At 40.9% G+C, this 23,968-nt stretch overlaps 2 protein-coding genes across 4 annotated transcripts; one reads left to right on the top strand and one right to left on the bottom strand.

Moving 5' to 3' along the window:
* The first annotated feature begins 1,453 nt into the window (after window positions 1-1,453).
* On the top strand, window positions 1,454-15,351 carry ambra1b (autophagy/beclin-1 regulator 1b). Of its 3 annotated transcripts, XM_053477078.1 has the most exons (20): window positions 2,338-2,799; window positions 2,895-2,956; window positions 3,584-3,817; window positions 3,991-4,049; window positions 4,160-4,343; window positions 4,839-5,011; window positions 5,106-5,172; window positions 5,584-6,968; window positions 7,561-7,647; window positions 7,717-7,896; window positions 8,989-9,069; window positions 9,171-9,271; window positions 9,365-9,475; window positions 9,566-9,754; window positions 9,894-10,048; window positions 10,134-10,273; window positions 10,456-10,545; window positions 10,680-10,879; window positions 11,195-11,326; window positions 12,217-15,351. In XM_053477078.1, the coding sequence occupies exons 3-20, from the start codon at window positions 3,686-3,688 to the stop codon at window positions 12,744-12,746; spliced, it is 3,996 nt and encodes a 1,331-aa protein (XP_053333053.1). In that variant the 5' UTR covers window positions 2,338-2,799; window positions 2,895-2,956; window positions 3,584-3,685; the 3' UTR covers window positions 12,747-15,351. The 3 variants fall into 3 exon arrangements, with proteins under 3 accessions (XP_053333044.1, XP_053333060.1, XP_053333053.1); XM_053477069.1 differs by lacking the exons at window positions 2,338-2,799; window positions 2,895-2,956 and adding an exon at window positions 1,454-1,769; XM_053477085.1 differs by lacking the exons at window positions 2,338-2,799; window positions 2,895-2,956 and adding an exon at window positions 1,454-1,769 and having other exon boundaries at window positions 10,680-10,846.
* Window positions 15,352-18,429: 3,078 nt separating this feature from the next.
* mdkb (midkine b) lies at window positions 18,430-23,767 on the bottom strand. Its single transcript, XM_053512782.1, has 4 exons — window positions 23,624-23,767; window positions 19,054-19,130; window positions 18,777-18,944; window positions 18,430-18,690 (listed from the first exon to the last, which is right to left on the bottom strand). Exons 2-4 carry the CDS (start codon window positions 19,127-19,129, stop codon window positions 18,500-18,502), a joined length of 435 nt encoding a protein of 144 aa, XP_053368757.1. The 5' UTR covers window position 19,130; window positions 23,624-23,767; the 3' UTR covers window positions 18,430-18,499.
* Window positions 23,768-23,968: the final 201 nt, after the last annotated feature.

The following is a 23,968-nucleotide window of genomic DNA, read 5'->3' on the forward strand; positions in this document are numbered from 1 at the left end:
TTAAAATTAATAACTGAGGTATACTATAAAATTTTTGACAAATAATGCAAAGCTTTTTCTTAAATCTTAAACGCTGTTCTTGTTCGAAGAGGCAAATAAAGATTACTTATCACAGTTATCTATAATAAGTATAAAATAAATATTTTTTTCCCAACATGTTTGATAGGGGTGTCAACTGTTCTGTGAAATAGAGAATCACCCTGTAATTGGAAGCAAAAAGACCTGTTCTGTATTGAACCGATACAGGCTGCTCTTTGCTCTGAATTTCTGTAAATCATTTTCAATGAAATCTTTGGGCAAGGAATAGTATAGGTTAGACTATTAAGACATGATGATTTGTATGAGATAGAAGCAGTCAGTGAATAGAAGAAATCCCTCGGCCTGTCTGTCTGTCATGGTCTCTACCAAAACAAGGTACTGGGGAAAACTGAGGTAGCACAATACACTTTTGCTGCAAACATTACAGCAAAAGTCAGAACACAGAACAGAATTTAATCAGGCAAATTATTCTACAATACTTAATGTAATATTTATTCATTCATCTTCTATTCTGCTTATCCTGTGTACAGGGTCGCAGAAGGCTTGGAGACTTGGGGCAAGAGCCGGGGAACACCTTGTACAGGCCACACGTACATAGACAAACACACACACAACATGCAATTTGGCAATGGCAATTAACCTAATCTGCAATTTTTGACCTGTGGGAGGAAACCGGAGTACCTGGAGAAAACCAAGCACAGGAAGAACATGCAAACTCCACACTTACAGACCTAAGGCAGAAATTAAACCCTCATCCAGGGAGGTGCAAGGCGATAGTGGTAACCCTAAATGTTGTTGTTGTTGGTCTTTCTGCTGCTTCCAAGGAGGGGTCACCACAGCAGACCATCTGATCCGCACACAACTTGGCACAGGTTTTACACTCCGGTTGCCCTTCCTGCAGCAACCATCCCATTTTTTCCAGGCTTGGGACTGGCACTACATCCAGTTCCTGGGGTTTGGGCAATGGATGGGAATAACAAGTCCAAAAATTCTGTATATACGAGGGACGTTCCAATCAAACCGGGGCTTTTATAAAATTTTTCATGAATGAAGGAGTAAAACTGAACACTCACACACACATAGGTGCATCTCAATAAATCAGAATATTATCGATAAGTTGATTTATTTCAGAAATTCATGATGATGATATTCTAATTTACTCAGATGAACTTGTGTGTATATATGTATGTGTGTATATATACGGTATGTACACACATAAATCAACCTTTTGTTTATATTCTAATTTACTCAGATGCACCTGTATGTATATACAGTATAAAGAGCACACCGGCACCCGCACCCACACGCCAACCTCGTCCCAAGGAGATGGTGCCCCCTAGTGTTTAAATCGATTCTCTGTTATCTACTAGTCTGCCTTGTACAACTGATGCAACATCTGAGCTCGTCTAAAATGCCTGGCTACGTCAAGATGTCCACAAGCCCATAAGCTAGTCAACTAACGTTTTATTATATTTTTTCTTCGAATCCTGTAAAACCTTTGAAGTTATCAAAATGGATTAATTGTTTCATTATTTGAAGGAGATGAATGTAACCCGGTGTCTGTGTCGGATGTTGTATGACATCGTTGTTATATGCTTGAAAAAACGCACTTGCCAGTTCTGGTTGGTTTTTGATAGCAAACAAGCTTGTCTGTGTTAGCTAGCCTGCCAACTAGCGAGTTTGTAGCTACGCTTTCGATGACACTTTTCACTGGAAAGACACGAAAACAGGTATTTACCAGAGGCTTATTAATTATATTTTGTATTTTCTAAATTTTTCTAAACCAAAACAATGTTTATTTAGTACCGTTATAATCAATACGATAACGTGTTATGGTTTGTATTTAAATAAAAAACAGCGTCTGTGTTTGGTAGCTTGACTGTTGCTAGCGTTGCTCCTCTTGCTAGCTAGCTCGCCGAGCAGTTTCCATATTAGGGCGGGCACGCTAGTGGCTCTTGCTATCGAGTTATTGTTAGCCAGGCTCAGACGTCAGGAGCTGAGAGGAAAACGTTTTGTGCGTTTTATATATTTTTACGTGTCGCCGTGACGAAAAGGCAAGCCGGAGAAACCTCTTAGCGGTCAGCACTTTGAAGCGAGAACAGGCTTTGACGCAGTTTAAAGCCCGGCTGTGTGGCTAGTGCCTTAACCATGACATTAGAGCAATATTATATTACCAGCTGTGTGTAAATGAGCACAGTCGTTACATATGAGCAGGAACAAGACACTTTGACTTTTTTTTTTTTTTTTTTGAGTGCCAGGTTTTATGCTACTGTATGTTATCCATTCATTGGTATCCTCCCTTGTATTGAGATGAATCTGAGTTTCAGATCAGTTCTTTATCTTGGTTATTAATGTTTAGGTAGAAAGTGTAAGTGGAAATAAGCAGTACAGAAATCCGTGGAAACCTGAGCGTTACATATGTGCTTAATAAACATTATATTTCAGATTCCATATATCCCCCCTGAATGAACTTGTGTTCATTCAGCTACAAGAGCATTAGTGAGGTCAGGAGCTGATCTGGCATGTAGTCAGAGGTCGGTGATCTGTGCAGTCGTTCTTCCATTCACAGCTTGGGAAGGCATGTCTTCGTGAAGCTTGTTTTTGTACAGTGACGTTATTCAGGAACAGGTTTGGGCCCAGGGAAGGGAAACTGTCATGTTGCAGCACACAAAAAGATGTACGGAGATGGTGGCAGGTGTCTATAAACTTGCTCATGCGTCTGCATATTCTTGAGGATCATCATTGTTTCGTCTGACTGAGGTGCATGGGCAAGACGGGATCAATATCCTTTGCCTTGTCATCACACTTTTCTTTTATCAATTCATTCCTCTTTTATACCGCTTATCCTGATCCAGGGTTGCAGCTGCCTGGAGCCTATCCCAGGAGATTTAGAGCAATGGGGTACACCCTAGACTGGGTATTAATCCACTGCAACACACACACACATGCACACTACAGGCAAATTAGGAACACCCATTAGTCCAATCTGCATGTCTTTGGACTGTAGGAGGAAACCACTAAGCATGGAGAGAACATGCAAACTCCACTTACACAGACCTGGGAATTGAACCCTTGAATTTAGAGTTGCGAGGCCACAGTGCTAACTACTAAATCACTCTGGCTAAACCATTCATGGGAATATGACAGAAAAACATAGATATGCACTAGTTATTTAATTTTTATAATAACATTACTTTTTTCCCCTGTACAATATAAGGAAATGTAGCACATTCAGTAAGCAGGTACCAGCGATACTTGATTATTATTTTTTTTTTGGCGAAGACATAAAAATAAAATTGCAGCATGACTATTTTTCTTAAAAATCTAACAAGAAAACTTATTGAACAGATGTTAGATAAAAGATGGTATTCTTGAATATCCTTGAATGCTCTATGTGAATCATGAATCAATTAAATTTCATTTGACAGCATAAAATAATGGTTGGGATGTTTATTTCTCTGCCTTGTTAGTTATACATCTTTTCTTTGTTCTGGTAACATTTTGCACATTCGTTATATGGTTAAAAACCTCTCCTCTCTTGTAGTATGCATGGCCTACATGCTGCTGAATAAAAACTGAGCCGTGCACAAGGAAGGGCCAAGCCAGTCTCAGTCTGCTGTAGTGAAAGAGAGCACGAGACAGAAAGATGGCTGTGCAGAACAGGAATGCAGTGTTTGTCCTGTCAGGGAGAGAGCGCGGAGCTCGCATTTTGGGATCCCAGCGGCTCTTGCAGCAGCTTGTGGAGGACAGGACACGCTGGATGAAACTGCAGAGTCAGGTATTTATTTCTTCATCAGCGTCATTCTGTCTGTTTTGCTTAGACTGTCATAGTGTACAATGTCAAGGGAAATACACTGAATAATAATAATTTTTAAAAAATGAAGCATTTTAAGCATGGCTAAGGCAATACTGTATACTGGTTTAAATTGATTTGTATTGTATTTCTAACAGAAGGTGGAACTTCCTGATAATCCTCGCTCAACCTTCCTGCTGGCCTTCAGCCCAGACAGGTAGGAAGTAAAGAGTTATCAGGACGTGCATACTGATATTAATATTGTTATTAGACAGTGATTTACTTACAATATAAAATATCTCTCATAATGCTGTTTTGTCATATTAGGAATCTCATGGCTTCCACTCATGTCAACCATAACATTTACATCACGGACGTGAAAACAGGAAAGTGCCTGCACTCTCTAGTGGGTCACCGACGGACCCCATGGTGTTTGACTTTCCATCCAACAATTCCAGGCTTGGTGGCCTCAGGGTGCCTTGATGGAGAAGTGCGCATCTGGGACTTACATGTACGTACTGAAGTACTCGACATGCTCCAAACTAATATCCAGTGGGGCAAAAAGTATTTAGTCAGCCACCGATTGTGCTAGTTCTCCCTCTCAAAAAGATGAGAGAGGCCTGTAATTTTTATCATAGGTATACCTCGACTATGAGCGACAAAATAAGGAAAAAAATCCAAAACAAATCAAATTGTAGGATTTTTAATGACTTAGTAGGTAAATTCCTCGAGAAAATAAGTATTTCGTCACCTACGAACAAGCAAGATTTCTGGCTCTCAAAGACTATACTTATGATATAATCATTTGTAGTGGAATTCAGTCACATACCTCTACCCTACTGAAAATGTATTAAAGATTGTTGGCCAGTTTGTTGCTTTTTTAAGGATTCTCCTTTTTATTTACTTATTTTTATTCTTTTTATTTTTTGTGTGTGTGAGAGAAAAATTCTAATTAGTTCCACAAAAGTGGATTCATGTTTATCCCTACCTATATTTTATTCCTCAGGGTGGTAGTGAGAGCTGGTTCACAGAAGGAAACATAGCCATTGCATCCTTGGCCTTTCACCCTACAGCCCAGCTTCTACTTATTGCAACCAACAACGAGCTGCACTTCTGGGACTGGAGTCGGCCTGAGCCCTTCGCTGTAGTCAAGACTGGCAGTGAGACTGAGCGTGTCAGGTGGAATATTTTTTTGGGTCTGTGTTGGGTAACCCTGAAACTTTTTAAGTTGTCTCTAGTTGATTATTTGTACACCTTTCATATCTAATTTCAGACTTGTAAGATTTGATCCTCTTGGACACAATCTTCTGACGGCTATCGTGAACCCAACTAACCAACAGGTGCTGTTTTTTTACATTTGACATGCTTCTGACAGGAATGTTTGTCTGTTCATATTTTATTGAGGGTAATGACCTGAGATACAAGCATATTTTAGTCAGATTTTTTCTTCTTCTAAATACAGCACAAGTATGATTTTTCTAGCTACAAACAATACAGAATATAACATTTGTGCTATATTCTACAGCATAGGTTTATAATTGTAAAAGCACACAGGCCATATTTCTGTCTATTCAGCTGTACAATTTGTGATGTCTTTGATGGATAGTGCAGATGTTTTCATGTTATATTTACTTAATCAGTGTAAACAATGCGTAGAAATGAATATTTGACATCTTTAAAGTAAAATAGGTTTAAATGTGTACTATCTCAAATTTCTGTGCTCTAAATATAAAAAAAAAAATTCTCTGTAGAACGATGAAGATGCTGATGTTCCCATGGACAGCATGGAAATGGCCCTGTTTCGCCAGCGTTCTGTGCTTCGCTCCCCTCCTGTTCGCCGCACTCCAATTTTGCACAACTTCCTACACATTCTGTCGTCTCGCTCCTCTGGAGGAACAGAACCCCGTGAACCTACTCCCAGCATGCCTCTGTTTCAGTATCCCGGGCGGAGTGAGCTAGCAGATCGACCGCCTCAGCAGAGCTGCACTCAGCACCTGGGGCTTGGTTGCCTGTGCAGTCGCTGTGCCGCCACGTCTCGCAACGTTCAGGCGCCATCTGTTGCGCAGCCTACAGAATCTGTCCACTCTCACACTCATCCGCACCCACAGCCTCCCAACCAATCACGTCCTTCCACAGACAGGCCCTCCGCTTTTAGCAGTGTGCATGGTGGCAGTGCAGGGAGCTCGCTGCACCGGGGCCTGTCCTCTCTCAGAACTAGCATGCCTTTGGGTAGCACTCCAGAACCCTCCACTAGGTTGACAAGCAGTGATTGGTCCAGTAGCTTGCTAGGCACTGGTTCTGGAGCTACGCTAGGCGAGGCAGCAGTAGGTATTGTGGGAAGGGGGCTAGTACCCCCTCCTAGGACCAGCTCCTCTTCCGTTGGTCTGCACTCTCTGCATAGGTACCCCGACAGCTCTTCCTCTTCGCCCATCTATACATCGGCCACCGAGGGCCGTGGTCTAGGACTGCCTGGCACTGACCCCAGGCAGGGCAGAGCCACCGACGAAACCAGTAGTGGGCATCACCCATTTTATGACAATTCCCAGCGGAACAATCCAGCCTCTATTCGTAATGTCCTACAGTGCAACCTGAGCCGCTACTTCATGGAATATGAGCGTATGCAGGATCTGGAGAGAGCAGGTTCTAGCCGGGAAGCAGGCGCACAGGGCCCCATGCAGGACCTGCTATCCAGCAATGTGGACTCGGAAAGAGCAGGTCCATCACATCGAAACTCAGCCTATGTCGGTGATGGCACCAGCAGCTCCAACCTACACCACAACCACCCTAACCGCTGCCGCTCATGCCACAACCTCCTCACCTTCAATCATGACACTCAGCGTTGGGAGCGTTCAAGCCAAGCTTCTTCTGCCTCAGCTCAGGAGGGTCCTCAGTGGCAGATGCCCATACCTGCCTTCGAGGTACCTGCACAGAGCACAAGGGAAGAGTCTCATACCACGGAAGTGGGGCAGCAGCCTATGCAGGGCCAACAGCCAATGGGTCTGGTGTATAATCAGGACACAGGCCAGTGGGAAAGAGTGTATCAGCAGGGCACAGCCAACTCAGCCACTGAAGCAGCACAAGAAGCCTTAAACCCAGATGTGCCTGTGGACAATACCGATGAGGACTCGCTTAGAAGGTTCTGTGTTGAGCATGTTGAGTTTTATTCTCCAAATATAATTTCCTAGTAACTCAAGTACTATCCTGTGAAACTTTGAATAAGGTTAACAAATTATAACTTTAAAAAAACGTTAGAACATCCTAGCCTAAATTTGCTTCTCCATGTCATATAAGTCTATAAGCTGCTTTCATTCTGATGTCTTTCAGTTCATGACAAAAAATATAAATGGATAGATGGATGGATGAAATGGATAGATTCCAAAAAATCTCAGAATGGAAATGTCTTGTAATAATACTAGCAAATATATAACTAGAGAAATCACATTATCAGTAAAATACTGATGGAGTATAATTTCAAAAATTCCAATAAGGATATGGGTTAGATATTTTGGAAAAGTTATTTTAAAACAAATTAATTAATAATAATTAAATAGTCCTAATAGTGATAATATATGATCGTCTTATTATAATATAATATTTATTGTAATATATTATAATAACAATATATAATAATGTCATAATAATAAATTGAACTGTCAGAAGTCAAAGATGTTCTTGGATGTGCAGGTTAAAAAAAAGAAAAAAAATTGTTACATGCTGTCTATTTATAGGAGGCTTTTGGAGTCATCACTATTTCCTTTCTCCCGGTACGACATGTCCGGTTCGCGTGATCATCCTATTTACCCAGATCCTGCCAGGTAAAGGTCTATTTACTTCAGTAATCCAGGAACGTTTCTATTTTACATAATTTCTTATGTGTTATTCAGGTTATCTCCAGCGGCATATTATGCCCAGAGGATGATTCAGTATTTGTCTAGGAGAGAAAGTATTCGTCAGCGTTCCTTACAGAATCGCCTGCGCACGCTATCCACATCCTCTGACAACCAGGCGGGCAATCCCTCCTCCACACCAGCAGAGGGCAGTGATGCTGACTATGAGGATATAGAGTAGGTGTAATTAGCAGCTGCAGTCATCTTGGTTAGAGTAGATTGCGTGGACCCAATGATCACTGTGCAAATACTTTTATTTGCACAGTGTATTTTGATCTTATATTTAAAATGAATTATTAGGGCCCAAGCATTATGCATCCGCATGATGACGACATGACTTTACGTCGTCGCTCTGATCATGCTGCTTTAGAAGTGCTGATGTCATAAATGTGCTAAGGCCCTATTTTTCTTCTAAGAATTATTATTTCTTTCCTTATTTGTTTTTTTTGTCAATCATCCGGGCCCTTTTGAGGGTCATAACATGCTCAAAAACTCATGACAGTCGGCACACAGGTTGAAATATGCTGCCATTAGGATGCCCACAAGTCTGGTCCCTGAGCGTGGTTCATGGACTTCACAGGAGATTTTTCTGTATAGCTCATGCACACTTGCATGTTTACATGTTAAACTCAGTACTTTACACTTCTAGATCTCATTGAGCTGAACAATTTTTCCTATGCATGACATGGGCTCAACTCAAGACAAGGGCAGACATTTTGGGTCATTTGCGAAACGCACATTTATGGCATTAGCACTTCTAAATACACACACTATACGTCCTACAAATATACACACACATTACACATTCTACACACACTATACTACACGCACACTTCACACTCTACACACACTACATATCCTACACAAACGATGACCGGCCCAAACACCTGCGCCATTATGATCACCAAACCCGGCCCACACTGAGTGAAATCAGCAACCGGAGCTTTTTAAACATCTTAACATGCTCAAAAGACACACAGGTTGTATGTTGTGCACGGCTGGCGATGACACTGGTGCTAGGGCCCACTTATCTTTGCTTGCAACTATATTATTACTTTATTTATTAGATTTTTTTTGGTTTGTGCAACGCAAGCTTAAAAATCTATAGCTTTTTTTTTATATTGTAGACAGTTTTTTTTATTTGTTAACTTTATATGGCTTCTTATTTGCTTGGTGATTAGATTTGAACTTCAACATGTGAGCACATGTCATATATGTTCTATATAACATTTATAAACATGTACACAGATATTATCTTACTATTTACAGAGAGCCTGGAGACCGGACAAGACACAGAATGCCTCGCAATGCACGAATGTCAGCTCCCTCTCTCGGTCGCTTTGTGCCAAGGTATTTATATTATGCACCATGTTAAATTTTCACTGGTCGATCTGTTTGTTTTCTGCAGCATGGTTTGTTCATGTTTTTTTTGTGTTTTTTTTTAATTAAAGAAGGTTCCTGTTGCCTGAATATCTTCCTTATGCTGGTATTTTCCATGAGAGAGGTCAGTCAGGCCTGGCAACCCACTCATCAATTAATCGAGTATTAGCAGGCATGTATTCTTTGTATAAGAAATTTTATTACAAAATACAACAAATGTAGCTATAGAAAGAAATTCCCTTTGTTCACCTTTGTTCATTTTCAGGGGCTTCAATTGGTGACGGCCAGTCTGCGGTAGCCAGCAACATCGCCAACACCACTTACAGACTGCAGTGGTGGGATTTCACCAAGTTCGACCTGCCTGAAATCAGCAATGGTAATTTTCTTCATAGGATATGAGCTATATTGTGTTTCTGAATGATTTATTGTTTTTTGACTTATTTTTGTTATCTCCTGACCTCCATAGCGTCTGTAAACGTGCTGGTTCCACACTGTAAGATCTATAATGACGCTAGTTGTGATATATCAGCCGACGGGCAGCTACTGGCTGTTTTTATACCCAGCAGCCAGCGGGGCTTTCCTGATGAAGGTATCCTTGCTGTCTACTCTCTCGCCCCTCACAACTTGGGAGAGATGCTCTACACAAAGAGATTTGGTAAGCATCTAGAATGCACCTGAATGATGTAGCCAGTTCCACTCGCCTGGGCACGGTGATTTTCTTTCACTACTGAGAGTTTGTTTTTGAAAGTAAATGAGGCATGAAATGTGTGCCTTGTTAAATGTGATGTACGCAGGTCCTAATGCAATCTCTGTGAGCCTGTCTCCAATGGGTTGCTATGTGATGGTGGGCCTGGCCTCACGTCGGATCCTGCTCCATCCTACCACTGACCACATGGTGGCACAAGTGTTCCGTCTGCAGCAGCCTCATGGAGGAGAAACCTCGATCAGGGTGAGTGATGGCGTTTATGTTAACACTGTGCAATTGTAAATCCTAATTTGCACACCATGTGTTTTAACCCTTTGGTCTCTTGTAGATGGTGTATAATGTCGTGTACCCCATGGCTCCAGATCAGCGCAGACATGTGAGCATTAACTCGGCTCGCTGGCTGCCTGAACCTGGTATGGGTCTGGCCTACGGGACCAGCAAGGGAGACCTGGTCATCTGCAGACCTGTGTACGTGTCTGGATGCTTTTTAAGGTTTTCTGTCTCGTATAGTTTCTTCAAGGCAATGGAGGACAGATAATCTTGCTGATTATCTTTTGTCTGATTGCCATCCTGAATATGGAAATAGACCATTCAGGGAAAAGAAATTGGCATATATTTGCAATACAATCAACATGCTGTTGTATTTTCAGTGATTATCGTAACGAGGGAGACAGCAGCACTGATCAGAACTCGGATCCTCTATTTACTGCCAGTAGCAGTCGGACACGTGGAGTGGAACGGTCAGGAACAGAAAGTCTTCTTTAGCCTTTTTACTTCTGATGTGGCATAAAATTGTATTATTATTATTTTATTTATTTATTTTTTTACTGTTTTTGTTCCCCTCATTAATGATTGTTTTCGTACACTGATAAAGAACAAGCAGGTCTGGCTGGCGATTGGACAGAGACATGGGACTGATGAGTGCTATTGGTCTGCAACCCCGTCAGCCTGCCCCCTCCGTCACCTCCCAGGGTACACAGACACCTGTGGTGCGTCTACAGAATGCAGAGACACAAACGGAGAGAGAGCTGCCCTCGACGAGTGCGTTTCACACAATACACGTACAACGACATTGTAAGATGCACGCAAACACTCCGCTTACAGCACTAGTTATTGTTGATTCTATGACTTTATCTTTGTTATATAAATGTTTGCTAAACTAATGTTCTGGTTGATTTAGAACCTTTATAATAATAGAACACATGCAGTCTTGTTTATAGTCTAACAAGGCCCCTAAAAAAAGGGGAGGGGTGCTATTTGAGCAACAGAAATAAGGTTTCAAGATTACATATTTTTTGTGATAATAACGATAACAATTTTGAACATAATGTATTAAGGAATTTAGTATTTCGACTTGGGGTTTGATGTTGTGTAATGTGTCTTTCTCAGTGGCTGAGACTAATGAAGTGCAGACCGCCAGTACAGAAACACTCCCACTCAGCGAGCCACCAGACACAGTGGCCCATGGAGCAGCTTCTCACGATCCCACTACCCACGCTGACTCGCTGAACTCCAACCACGGTACCTTCGTGTTTATATGCATTTATGTTCTTTCTGCTTTTTTTCTGGAATTGTCATTTTTTTCCTCAAGTTGGTCATCCACCATAAAACTCTGCCCTATTATTCAGCAGATGATTACTAGAGAGCCTAAAAGTTAACCGGCTTGCTCTCTGCAAAGCACTAAACTGCCAAATTATCGATTGTGTGCTTTGGTGAGCTCATGTATCCATTATTGTCCCACTGATTGATAGGAGAGACAGTCTACCATACAAGAGTTACCTCTCAGCCAGACAGCAGCCCAAAGGTCACTGTGGCAATATTGGGTTTTAAACTTGAACTGTTTTCTCAGTAATTTTCTCAATTCTTAATAATGGTTTGCAATAGTGCACACCAATTTCAGTCATCATTAAAAACTGAAAAGAGGTTGTTTTTTTTTGTGGAGAAGGTCTGCCGTGTCACTGTTTCAAAGCCACATCCTCACTGTTAGTAATAAGCCGTACAGTATCATTCACCTGCGGAGACAGCATACGACATATTTGTTATTCGTTATTTACGGAACACGCTAAAAAATATATATTTTTTTTTTGTCCAAACGTATCTTTTATGAGCCCAGTGTTACGGAAACGTCTCTCCTCCGCAAGCGTCTTTAAACACCATTTCCTAACTATTCCTAACCGGTTATGGCACCTCCGGAGCTCTCTTACTTTTTTTGTAGGGATGGGAGGGATTTTCTCAAAATAGGACCAAAATGGCATCATTATAAGTGTTTTTGGCAACTTGGGAGCGATTTCCAGGCATTGTTGACAAGTAAATAAGTGAATACTTTTTTTCCGAATTATTGTGAAACCTTTGCTACTAACCTATTAAATAAAAATGTTAAAACACCTGCAAAATTATTTCTGACATTTCAGGCGAGTCCCAGTCAGATCCTGGCCCTGGTGAAGATGCCCTTTCTCGGATCCGGCGTCTGATGGCTGAAGGTGGGATGACGGCGGTGGTCCAGAGAGAACGCAGCACCACAATGGCCTCTATGGGAGGCTTCGGCAACAACATCGTGGTGAGCCATCGCATTCATCGTGGCTCACAGACACCAGCAGGAGCAGCACAGGCGAGTAACCCAGGACCTTCAGGAGAAAACAGCCACGATGCAAGACTAGACATGCTCCCTTCTGGTACTACAGACAATCCTGCTCAGTCTGGGTCTTGCGGTGGCACTCCTCTATCTGAAATCCGCTCTAGGTCCTCGCCCTCCTCTTCCGGTCCGGGTTCAGTAGTTTTGGAGTCCCTCGCCATGGAGGACATGGTGGAGGACGGTCAGAACGAAGAACCCGATCCATCCTCCAGGAGTGGGTACTTAGCTAACATCAGTAACAACAACAACAACAGCAACAACAATGGGAGTAACAGCAGAAATTACCCGGATGACCTGTACAGCAGATAGTGCTTCCTCCCGCTGTCTTACACGTACTTTGGTGGAGTGGGTTGATTTGGATTTGGCAAGACGTGAAGGGTTCTCTGTCAGAACCTGAGAGAATGAGCCCCTGAGGTGAACCTGTGTGCCTGTGTTTTGCCTCCTCCTGCTTTGGCCTTATGTGCAGAAGTAAGAGTGCCAAATTTCCACTTTGTCTCACTTCAGAGGAGACAACAGCCTCTCTACAAATATTTCACGGGGAATGTCTTTATGGAAAGCCATTGTTGTTGCACTTGGTCCTTGCACTTCAGTTGGGTTTTGCTTCCTTTGAAATGTGTCTCAGACTTTTGAGCATTCCATCGCCAGAAAGGGCTTCTACTTGAGTCATTCTTGTACTGGGGTACAAAGTCAATGCGGTTTGGTTTACTGCTCCTTCATGGAGCCATCATGGTTACCAGTCGAGTTTCAGACATGATTGCAGAAAACATGCTGGCTTCACTGGGCTCATGGGTGATGCGTTCTTTTCAAGTGATTTCAATTTATTCTGAGGAATTGGAGGAAATTTTAATGGATGCTGCTGCCTATAAATCCTGTAATAAGCAGATTCATGTTTTTCTCTTTTCGTTTGCCGAGAAGAGATTATAATCGCAGCAGTATAATCCACACAAATGCGCCACAGTTTCAACTGATATGATTGAGGAAGGAAGGAGAGTTTAAAGCAGCCCAGATGTTCATTGTTTTATAATTATGGCTTTTATATTTCTGTATTGGCAAATGCATTTTATTTATTACCTTGGATAATCCAAGTTTATCATCAGTTAAGCTAAGACAGAAATATCTTGTCCACCATCATGGAGGGCCACAAAAACAAATATCACCACATCAATGTCTGTATCAGTATCTGAGCCGAGTTCATTTAAATCGCGCTTTGTTCCCCTGAAACATGCTGCTTGTACTCACCTGTGTTCAGCCTAGGACGCTAACGGTTTGTTTTGATGCCACCAGTCACAGCATGCCTGTGCCACCTCCAGTGGCAGCTAGTGTCTGTTTGCACTAAACATCCTGGTTTCACTCCAGACTTTCAATGTGGGGAATGACTGTCAGGACATATGCCCTAAAACAAGCCTGGGTAAAGAGTTATACTTGAATTAAACATATAGTGGAATATCTCTAAGGAGCTGGCCAGTTGTTGTAAAAAAAAAAAAAAAAGGCCTTAAACCAGCAAATTGAACTTAATCACTGAACAGAGGGCATGTGCTTGTGCGTGCGTGTACTACTGTGCATGAGGTTGTGTCACAAGTAAGTGTAGCATTTCCAATCAAGAAAATGACTTGAAAGTTAATATGTGCTTGTTTTTAGGTAGATCAGTTTGCTCCGTCTGTTCCTGCGCTTCTAAAGCTACGAGTACTTCCGAGTCACCTCTGTCCTGTGCGGGGGGTCGAGCTCGACCCCTTATGGGTGTAACAAAAGAAGCGCAGAGGTAGGCTTTCCCAGGTTCTCAGTGCTTTAAGGCGAACACATGAAGCACAGAACATCCTAGCTCGTTTTTATTTGGTGTCTAAATGGCTTTTAACAGTTTGGGTCATTTTTGTGCCCCATGATAGCCCCGCTTTTAGCTGACTAATATTTATCCCTAGTTTATGACGTCATCATAACTGCTGAGGCACCCCACCTTCTCATTTCTCTGCTAAGTCTTGATGTTCGAGACTCAGTGTTAAACTGCTTTTTCTTAAGGAACAAAAACTGAGTAAGAAGGGTGAATTCTTGACAAAGTAATAGACATGTGTTTATCCATTTGATGCTTGGAGTGGTTTTGATTGTTATTGTTTAAAATATTAACTGAAATCTCATCTCTGGTGCTGTTTGATTTTTTTTTTATTATTATTTTACACTTTATATGGTTAGCCCTGTTTATTCATTGAAGACACTGAATTATAATGTATTTTTTTGTTTCCCCAAAACACTGTTACTGATAACTGATTTCAGTAGGGCATGACTGTAATAAGGGAGATGAGGACATCTGCTTTTATTTGATGTCACTCTGTATACTGTATTTTTGTTGGTCTGATAAATCTACTCATAGATATCAAATGTTTGTAGTTTTTTTTTCGTTTTTTTTCCCAATGCATTTTGCCCACATCAGATGTCTTAGAAATACAGTATCTCTCTCTCTCTCTCTCTCTCTCTCTCTCTCTCTCTCTCTTTCACTCTCTCTCTCCCCCACACACATGCACACTGCTCTTTTTCTTTCTCTTCCTTTCTTGGTCATATTTTATTAGCATTTTAGGTTGTCTTATGACACTTTGGTTAACTGAAGCATACGAAACTAAGGAATATACCAGCGATATAAAACCTGGTGTAACATTACAGACAGACATTAGCGACTCTGTGCCAGTTTTGGTAATCTCACTGCTGGGTCAGTGCTGAAGAAGTCAAAGGTATGGGAAAAGCAGGATGTGAAAATTCCCCTTATCCAATTGTGTGAGAAGTGTCTTATCAAGTACAGAAGTGTGAAGTTAAGTCTTTAGCTACAGTAGGGGTTAGGTGTTTGCTGAACAAAGTGCTATTGGACGCCAAAGATCCAGTGTTACAGTGGTTGAAAAGAGGTCTAATAAAATGGGAATATTGAAAAATCTGAATCTTGTTAATTTTTTTTTTTAAGACCACTACACACATTTTCTGCTTCATCAATTCAGATTAGTTTAAATAACATAAAAAAAAAAGGAATTAAGAAATGAAAATGCATTTTGTTTGTGAGGACTCACTGAATACTCATTCTGTTTCTATTTTTGCTTCCTCTCTTCAGAGAGGAAGTTTGTGGGATGGTGGAAGTTAAAGTTCACAAACTGTTGGGATCAGGAAATGATGCATAGAAATCACTTCATAATCTATCTACAGTTATACTGACAAGTGTAGGTTAGAGTGGTGATCGAACAAATTTGATATGCAGTATAATCAATTAAATAGCACTCAAAGTAATCTATCTGTTCACTATATACAACCAAAAGTTTGTGGAAATCAAAGCATCACATAATCCTGAAGCATTTTTTTTTCATAGTTTTAGGCTTTATTCTGCTGTTATAATACTCTTCTGAGAAGGCTTTCCACAAGATTTTAAAGTGTGACTGTGTTGCTTCGCCCATTTACCTAGGGGTAAATTACTGTACAGTTGTGCAATATGGCTGATACCCTGGATTTATTAATGCATCCTCATATTGTATCACTAAGACACAACAATAGGAGTACCAGCAGTTTTGAAGGTGATGTACTATGAAGATAGTCCAACATTTGTATTCTTTTTTTGTTTTCCTCAAAAAACCATCTGTTAAGTTAAGCAATACACGAAGAAGTAGAACTTCTGATCGACACTTGAATACAGCCAGTGAATTCAGTCATCTTGGCATTTGCTGTGAAGTCTGACCACTTGGGTGCCAAAGCAGAGAAAAGACGTGGTGCATACCTTATTTGTACCTTAGAGATTGAGGGACCAGTCAAGCATGATTAGTAAATACGCTGCAGGACAGGAAGCCAGTGAAGGCAGGACTAGATGAGTTTGCATTTTTAAGACACATTTAATTTGATCAACATTAACACTACTCGGTCATAACAAGAAATTAAAAGGAAAGCCTCTATTAACTTCTGGTAACTAAATTCATCTGTCACCTCCAATGAGCTGTTTTTGTCCTGGTAACTCCAAAATTATTCCCATCCTTCAGGAGAACTGGAATAGCCAGCTAGTGGATAAACATTACACATAATAATTAACATTTTCCTCTCAGACAAGTGGTAAAGCACTAACTGTTATCTAACAAAAGCCGTTCCCATAATAGCGAACTGCATCCGCCCACGCTGAGGAGGATGGTAAGAGCGGAGAAGAGTCCAAAGATTACACTTTCAGAACTGTTTATTTCATACAGCCAAGTCGATGTCATTTCATTATTAACTATGAGACACCATCTTAATAACATAAGAAGTTGTTTGCACAGGTGGTGTAAAAGAAGCACCTCCTGTGGACAATCCTCAAAACGCAGCACCAGAACCCTGCAAAGTGTGTGTGTGTGTGTGTGATGAAACAGGAGAACTTATGGGTTGTTGTCAAAAAAGAACAAAAATCTTACTGGTCGTAAGCACCATCTGTTGAGTTTTTTTTTTTTACAAAATGTGGATAGCGTACAAAGAAAAGCGGCTAATGCTATTAAATCCTGTGGTGGATGTTTGTGGCTGGGAGATTTTCGCAAAGACTGATGGCTTCATAAATTCTGCAATGTATCAGGGTATTTTGGGCCATATCCTGACTGCCTCTGCCAAGGAGGCTAAATAAATCAGTCTTAAATAGATTCTTCAACCCTTGAAAAGATGACCGGTGTGCCACCAGTGCAGCTGTGGTCCCTCAGGGCATGACTCCACAAGATCTCTCAGGTGTGCTGTGGTGTCTGACACCGGGACATAAGCAGTGGGTCCTGTGGGTGTTGTGGGTTGCGGGGTAGGGCCTCCTTGAATCACACTTGTTTGTGTGGCGTATCCCATGGATGCACGGACAGATAGAGATCTGGGGTATTTGGGGGCCGGATCAACAAGCTTGAACTCAAAGGCCTATAAGAGGCAGGCTGGTGATACACTGGATGCTCTTTCTATCATGGTCAGCATTGCCTTTTTTTAGGAATTTGTTATACTTTTTTCGTTTTTTCGGTGGGATTGGACTGGACAGGCTGGCCTTTGCTCCCCACAGGCATAGATGACCCTTGGGTGCCCATGATTCTGTCACCAGTTAATTGGTATATAAATGATGAATTCACTTGGTGATAATGTTTATGTTGGGGCTGTTCAGTGTACGCGGAGATCCTTCTAATATTGTCTTCAGCTATATTTTGGCATTACTGGATGGAAGTGATCAGGAGGCATTGTAAGGTATTAATCACTGGAACGCTGATAATTTTTTTCAGCAGAGATAATACTTTTCTTTAATGTGTTAAACATTTACATGCTTTAGCTTAAAGTACTATTTTTTAAATGTATATATATACATTTATATAAATATAAATTTTGTATAATTATAGGAAGATTTGTGTGTGTGTGTGTGTGTGTGTGTGTGTGTGTGTGTGTATGCAGTTTGAGCTGGCTCTCTACTTGTTTGCTGACAAACCACCAGGCAGCACAAGCTGAACCCATAATCTGCCAACCATTCCTAATCTCTTTAGTTTGATTAAAAAGTGCACAACACAACACGACAGTTAAAGACGCAAAGGGGGGAAAAAAATCCCAAAGAGAATGCCATTGGAAAAAAAAAAACTTTTCTTATTTATTCACAGACCTGAAGAAGTATCTGTTAGTGATGTTGATTGTACATTGATTACAAATGTAGAAACATTTATAAGCATATATATGCAGCTTGTCTATCATTACAACTGGACTACAAATTTCAGGGTTTCTTTTATTTGACATATACAAATCCTGTGGATCACTGTGTGTTAAATCATAATCTCTACTGTTGCAGTAATAAGGTCAAAAAATTTTAAGGGCCGAAAATGTCTAGGCAGACATGCTTATTTAGTAAACAATGGATTTCTGGGTTTTGACTAATTATACGTGTACAGTAAATTACAGTTTTCAGCTTCCTACAGATATTACTTCAAATATAACAAAGTAAACAATCACAATTGTACCAAACAAAAGACAATCAAATATAGATAGGGTTACAATTCCCCTACCCACCCACCACCCCCACCCCCCTCTCCCCCTTAAGAGCCTTTAAAGGTTGGGGAAAGCCGAACACACTGGATTGCTCAATTTTCCTTCCCTTTTTTTGCCTTCTTCTCCCCGCCCTTAGGTTTGGGCGTTTTTGGATTGCAAGGTTTGTTCACCTTAATGGTCTCCTGGCAGTCAGCTTTAAACAGCGCTTTCCTCAGTACTCCAGACCTGCTCCGAGTGCCTGCCTCACACTCCCCCCAGCGGCTAAACTTGTACTTGCAATCAGCTAAAGGGCGATGACAATGTGATTAGTGCAAAACTCTTATGCAACGAGAGAACTGTTACTGTTTGGAACATTTCTTAAGCATATACCTCCAAAGTCTTTCTTCCAGTTGCATGGCACTTTACACTTTAGTTTCTTAGTCACATCATTGCAGGTGGCCTCACGAACACCCATGCCACAGTCTCCGCTGTTGGGCACACATTTCCCATATATCCACTCATCGCAGTCAGGCCCTGTCTTCACCTCCTTCACTTTCTCTGTGGGAGCATAAATAGCAGAACTTCATAGCGTATCCATATCATACATGTCTATCAGTGTTTAAAAAGCTAAAGCGATCAACATCCGCAATCTGCGAAAGCAGCTCACCTTTCGTCTTTACGGCTTCCGCAGCAATGGTCAAAGCCACAAGAAGTATGATCGTTACTGAGAATATACCCCTCATCCTATGGACAGCAAATGCCAACAGGGTAAGTAAATCATTGTGATATACACCGATAAGCCATCACAATAACACAACATTAACACATCAATGATATACCAGTAAACCTGTTCCTTATGGAACACAACAGATAATTATTTCCAATTCGTGAAACAACTTAGAGTGCTTAAAGGATCTGTTGCGTTCGTCCTGGTGCCAGACACCACAGCTCATCTCCAGCATGGAGTCACGCCTTAAGGGGTCAGAGCTGTTGTGGTGGCACAAAAGGAACTACACAATATTGAGCTTCATGTATTAATGTTTTGGTGTTAAGGCTGATTGGTGTAGATGCCTCAGAGTATAGGTTTGGTGAGTTGTAGAGATGTCTCCTTTTTACACTTTAGTTTGACACACACTTATAATACTGTCTCTCTCCTCTCACATTCTGCCTGCTTTGCCATGGTGGTAGGGTTTTACTCCCAAGCAGTCTCGGAAATAAACGAATGAATGAATGCTGTAAGATTTTGGGCTGTTTATGGTAGCCAGAATACCGTAACACTAACTTTTGTGGAAAAAAAATCTATTCATTAAAGCCTGAGGAAGTGGCCATTGCTTTAGCCATTTTATTTTGATCAGTTCTATAGTTACTGTATGTATTTATCAGAGTATTGACTTACAGATTCACAGGAGCCCAAAACTAGGTTGAATTTTATGGCATCCTTCACTGCTATATTTTTTTTGTTGGAAAAAAATAAATTACTGACTCATGACCCAAAATGATGTAACGCTTACATTTTTCTCCCCCCAAAAAAGCTCCTAAGGTAAGTAGAGTACTGTGCAAAAGTCTTGAGTAACCCCTCGCTTCCTTAAATTTTGCTGCTAAAGAGCCAGACTTATATTTTTGATGTAGTCTTGAATAGTTCTCTAGGCTTCCTGGAGGACTTTTTTTGCCTCTCATTTCACGGCAGTCCCTGTACCTCAGCTATGAATCATTCAAGCATTAAAAAGCATCTAACTTAGGGCATGAACCAGTGAGAAACAGGTGCAGATGATGACAGATGATCAGGTGATTAGTACACTGGTGGTGCTGAATGCTGAGAAGTTGGAACAGACGAGAAGGAAAATGAGGTTGTTACATAAACAATACATTTTCATATTGGATCTTTTGGCACTTTGCAGCCTCCCACAGCAAAAATGACTTATTACTTATTATTTTATTAAACAGAATACAGTGTGATAGAGACTACTGTACCGTCCACCATCTTACCCTGTCAGCTAGTCTGTTTCATACACAGGAGGGAAGGATAATAAAATACATACAAATATAACAGTTTTCTTTATTGCATATTCATTATTTAATAAAATATTGACATTTAATAAATAAAATGATAAAATAATGTTTTATCATTACCGTGGTGAAAAATTTACAAACTAATATTTGTTTCCAGGAACATTTATCTCCTGGTTTATATTCATATTTTTATAAATAAATGTATAAATAATATCTATAAATATTTAACAGTACCTCCCAGCTCAATTAATATTTCATTCCTATTTCTAAAACTGGGATGAATGCCTAAAAAAATAACAAAGACCACAAATATTTGAGAGCTAAAAGACACTCCATAATGAAATTGACCCTCCACTGATCCACAGTTCCAGTTCATTTAATGCCAACCTTAGCTGAACGGGTATCTAATAACGCCTTCGTCATGTGTCAACAACATCTGCTTCGAATTAGGTGTAAATCTAGACCAAAACCACAGGGTTAAACCTCCTACTATTGGTATAATCTTCCTTTGGAACATTCCTTCCATATTAAATGACCCGAAAAAAGGAAGAAAGCTGTTCATACTTGCACAGCACAGCCAAATGATTTGGTGGAAATCTAACCCTAATCATTAAAGAATCATTGCTGATGGACTTTCCGTTATAAATGGAGATGGAGAAGGTGCGACTCCCACGGGGACCAGGCTTGAAATGCTCTGTTTATGTTAAGCAATTTACAAATGATATACCGTACTGTATGTGACAGACTTCCAAGTGATTCAAAATCAGACTTTAATTAATCTCAACCTGACCCAAAATAATAATCACAATTTATATGATTACATTTATTCCGTATTTTATCAGAGATATAAAAATAAATGGAAAAAAGAACCAAGCTGATGCTTACAGTTTAGACATGTAACTTTGGTTTCTCATTCTCTGTGCTCTGTGAAAGCCTACGGGAAGCCGTCTTTTCCAGCGATCTTGATCTGCATTATCTTAAAAGAATGACGCTAAAGCCAGTAAAATATGAAAACTTTGAATAAATATGGTTTTGGTGATTCATCTTTCCTTACTGATTCTTTTGTCCAATTCACCTTTCCTTGTTCTTTCAAGAAAACTAATTATGGCCACACACCTAATAAAGCACTAATGTAGATGTGGTCCACAAAGCCCTAAAACATTTGGCTGACGAAAAAAAAAAAACTCTCAATGTACACATCCATCATTTGAGAAATTCAGGGGCCTTTCACAGTAAAGATGAAAAAGTAGGCAAAATACGGAGCAATGCAAACAATGGCAATAAAGAGACCTCATGGTGAATGTTGCTTTTCTACAAAGCTTTCGACTTGGAGCCCCAATAGCTAATAACATCATACCAAGACTCCACTGTGCATGACTCTATTTAAGTGCCTTTCTATATTTTTCTCCTCTTCTCCGGAAAAGCACAAACACATCACTTGTCCTTTTCATTACTCCATCCCTCCATTAATGCAGTGCCTCTTTCACTAGCGTTTTCCCCCAAGCTTCATAAATGTGGGGGGCTTTTTGTGGGAACAGAGGGGTGCTCTTAAAGGCCTCCATGCCGGATTGAGAGAGAGCAGCCCGATTCAATGCCTCGAAACAAAAGCTGGCTCTCGTCTGTTTTTCTTCCCCTTTTCTTACCACCACCACCCCCCCCTCCCCCCCCATCAAAAAAAAAAAGAGCTAGAGCACAGATCCCATGCAGTGTCTCTCGGCAAGCTCAGTGAATGTAAGCTTATTTGCATCGGAGGACAAAAACAGCTCTGTGGAGGAGCGGCGGGACACCAGCCACCTGTGGAGAACTGCAGGCCCAAGGCTTTGGGATTCACAGGTTGCCAGATTGGATTTGATTGTTTCCAGCCTCTTCAATGATGAAAATCCACCTGAGTTATAACTCAATTATATCCTAAGTAAACCATACCCATCCAGTGTCATAATTTTCATTACTGAAGATGTCTGGCAACATTAGATGATGCATGATAAGGCCGAAATTTTGCAATCTACATTTAGGTATTTGGCAGACGCTCTTATGATCTACTGATCATAATATACATAAGTCCTTGTTCAGCAAACTCACTTCAGCTTTAGTTCTCTTTTAACTGTTATATTAACCTGCACTCTTTTGGAAAGGTGTTGCAGTAAATTTTAGAGCATGGCTTTGGGCCTCATTCAAGAGCATTAGATAAGGATTGAGGGTAAGGAGGCATGGAGTACCATCAGTGTTCCAGTTTATTCTTACAATGTTCAGTAGGGTTGAGGTTACGGGCCTGTGCAGGACACGAGCTTCTCTACTCCAACCTTACCACACAATGTTACTGTCATCATGGAACAGCTTTGAGCCTCTTAGCTAGAGTAAAGAGAAACTGTAATGCTATGGCATACAAAATCATCCCAGCGAACTGTGAACATCTAAGTTTGGGGAAGCAACAATTATTGCTGTGATGATCAGATGTCCCCAATCTTTTGAACATATAGGGTATAGAAAACTTTAGTGGTTCATTGTAGATTCCCATCAAGCAAGCACTCATCATCTCTCAGGCTTCTCATCTATCTTGTGTAATTTTGGACCGTTCATAGCTGATGGCAGAGAAAAACAGGCCGCAGAAAGCAGACTGGCTTATAATGAGTATAAAAAGTGGGTCAGTGAAGCTGGCACCAATAACTGCACTGGCACTCCGGAGGGCAACGTCTGCACCAGCCTGTGGAAAAACAGCGGGCACTGGTGCCGTGTTTCAGGTTATAAATCAGCAACAAGGCTACAGGATGGCATCCATCAGGACCGCTGATAAGAATGTCAGGGTTAAATGCCCAGTACTTATTAACCAATCAATGATCTGCCAGTCTCCTTCTGTTAATGATTATCTCTCAGCACAGTGTAATGTTTTTAACAGAAAACATGAACCGTTAAGAACTTTGCATCATCCCAAACCTATTCAGATACCTGTGTTATACGATCTTCCTTCTAGGGAGGAAAAAAAAACCTGTGTCTGTTCTCTTACCTTAGACATAAGTGTGAGCTGCACATTTAAACAGACTAATTACACAATCAATGATGAGAGCACTCCAGGACGACAGTGTGATGGAGACAGAGCAGTTTTAAACCAGTGAAAACACAAAAATAGGAGAAAATTACAGCTGATACACACACACACACACAGAGACACACACACACATCACTGATATAGAAATGAACAAATGTGAGAATGAGAGAATAATGGTACTTGCCTTGTTGCAGTGGGAGAGGTCCTTTCCACGAGAGATCTTGTGTGTGTGTGTGTGTGGGTGGGTGGGTGCGCACGCACGCGTCTGTCGTGTGTGTGTGTGTGTGTGTGTGTGTGTGTATGTATATGTGTGTGTAAACTGCTTTCCTAGCAAGAGCAAGTGCAGCTCCTCCTCCGCTACTCTTTGTTTTGTAAATCTAGTTTGAGCTGGTCGAGCTGCAGAGCCTCTACATCCATCCTCCCAAGGAGAGAGAGAGAGAGACACGTGACCTCCACTCTAACCATCTATCCATCTATCTATCTATTGATCAATCATAAAAATAGATTAAGTATCTATCTATCTACCTCA

The sequence above is a fragment of the Clarias gariepinus genome, chromosome 2, assembly GCF_024256425.1.
Source record: "Clarias gariepinus isolate MV-2021 ecotype Netherlands chromosome 2, CGAR_prim_01v2, whole genome shotgun sequence".
Lineage (NCBI taxonomy): Eukaryota > Metazoa > Chordata > Actinopteri > Siluriformes > Clariidae > Clarias > Clarias gariepinus.

Excerpts from the sequence above, each read along its gene's own strand:
- mdkb (XM_053512782.1), bottom strand. The coding sequence starts at position 19,129 with ATGAGGGGTATATTCTCAGTAACGATCATACTTCTTGTGGCTTTGACC. Across the intron at positions 18,945-19,053 it reads GGAAGCCGTAAAGACGAAAG|AGAAAGTGAAGGAGGTGAAG; the intron begins GTGAGCTGCTTT and ends ATGCTCCCACAG. Across the intron at positions 18,691-18,776 it reads CTGGAAGAAAGACTTTGGAG|CTGATTGCAAGTACAAGTTT; the intron begins GTATATGCTTAA and ends ATCGCCCTTTAG.
- ambra1b (XM_053477069.1), top strand. The coding sequence starts at position 3,686 with ATGGCTGTGCAGAACAGGAATGCAGTGTTTGTCCTGTCAGGGAGAGAG. Across the intron at positions 10,274-10,455 it reads CTGGTCATCTGCAGACCTGT|TGATTATCGTAACGAGGGAG; the intron begins GTACGTGTCTGG and ends TTGTATTTTCAG. Across the intron at positions 11,327-12,216 it reads CTCGCTGAACTCCAACCACG|GCGAGTCCCAGTCAGATCCT; the intron begins GTACCTTCGTGT and ends CTGACATTTCAG.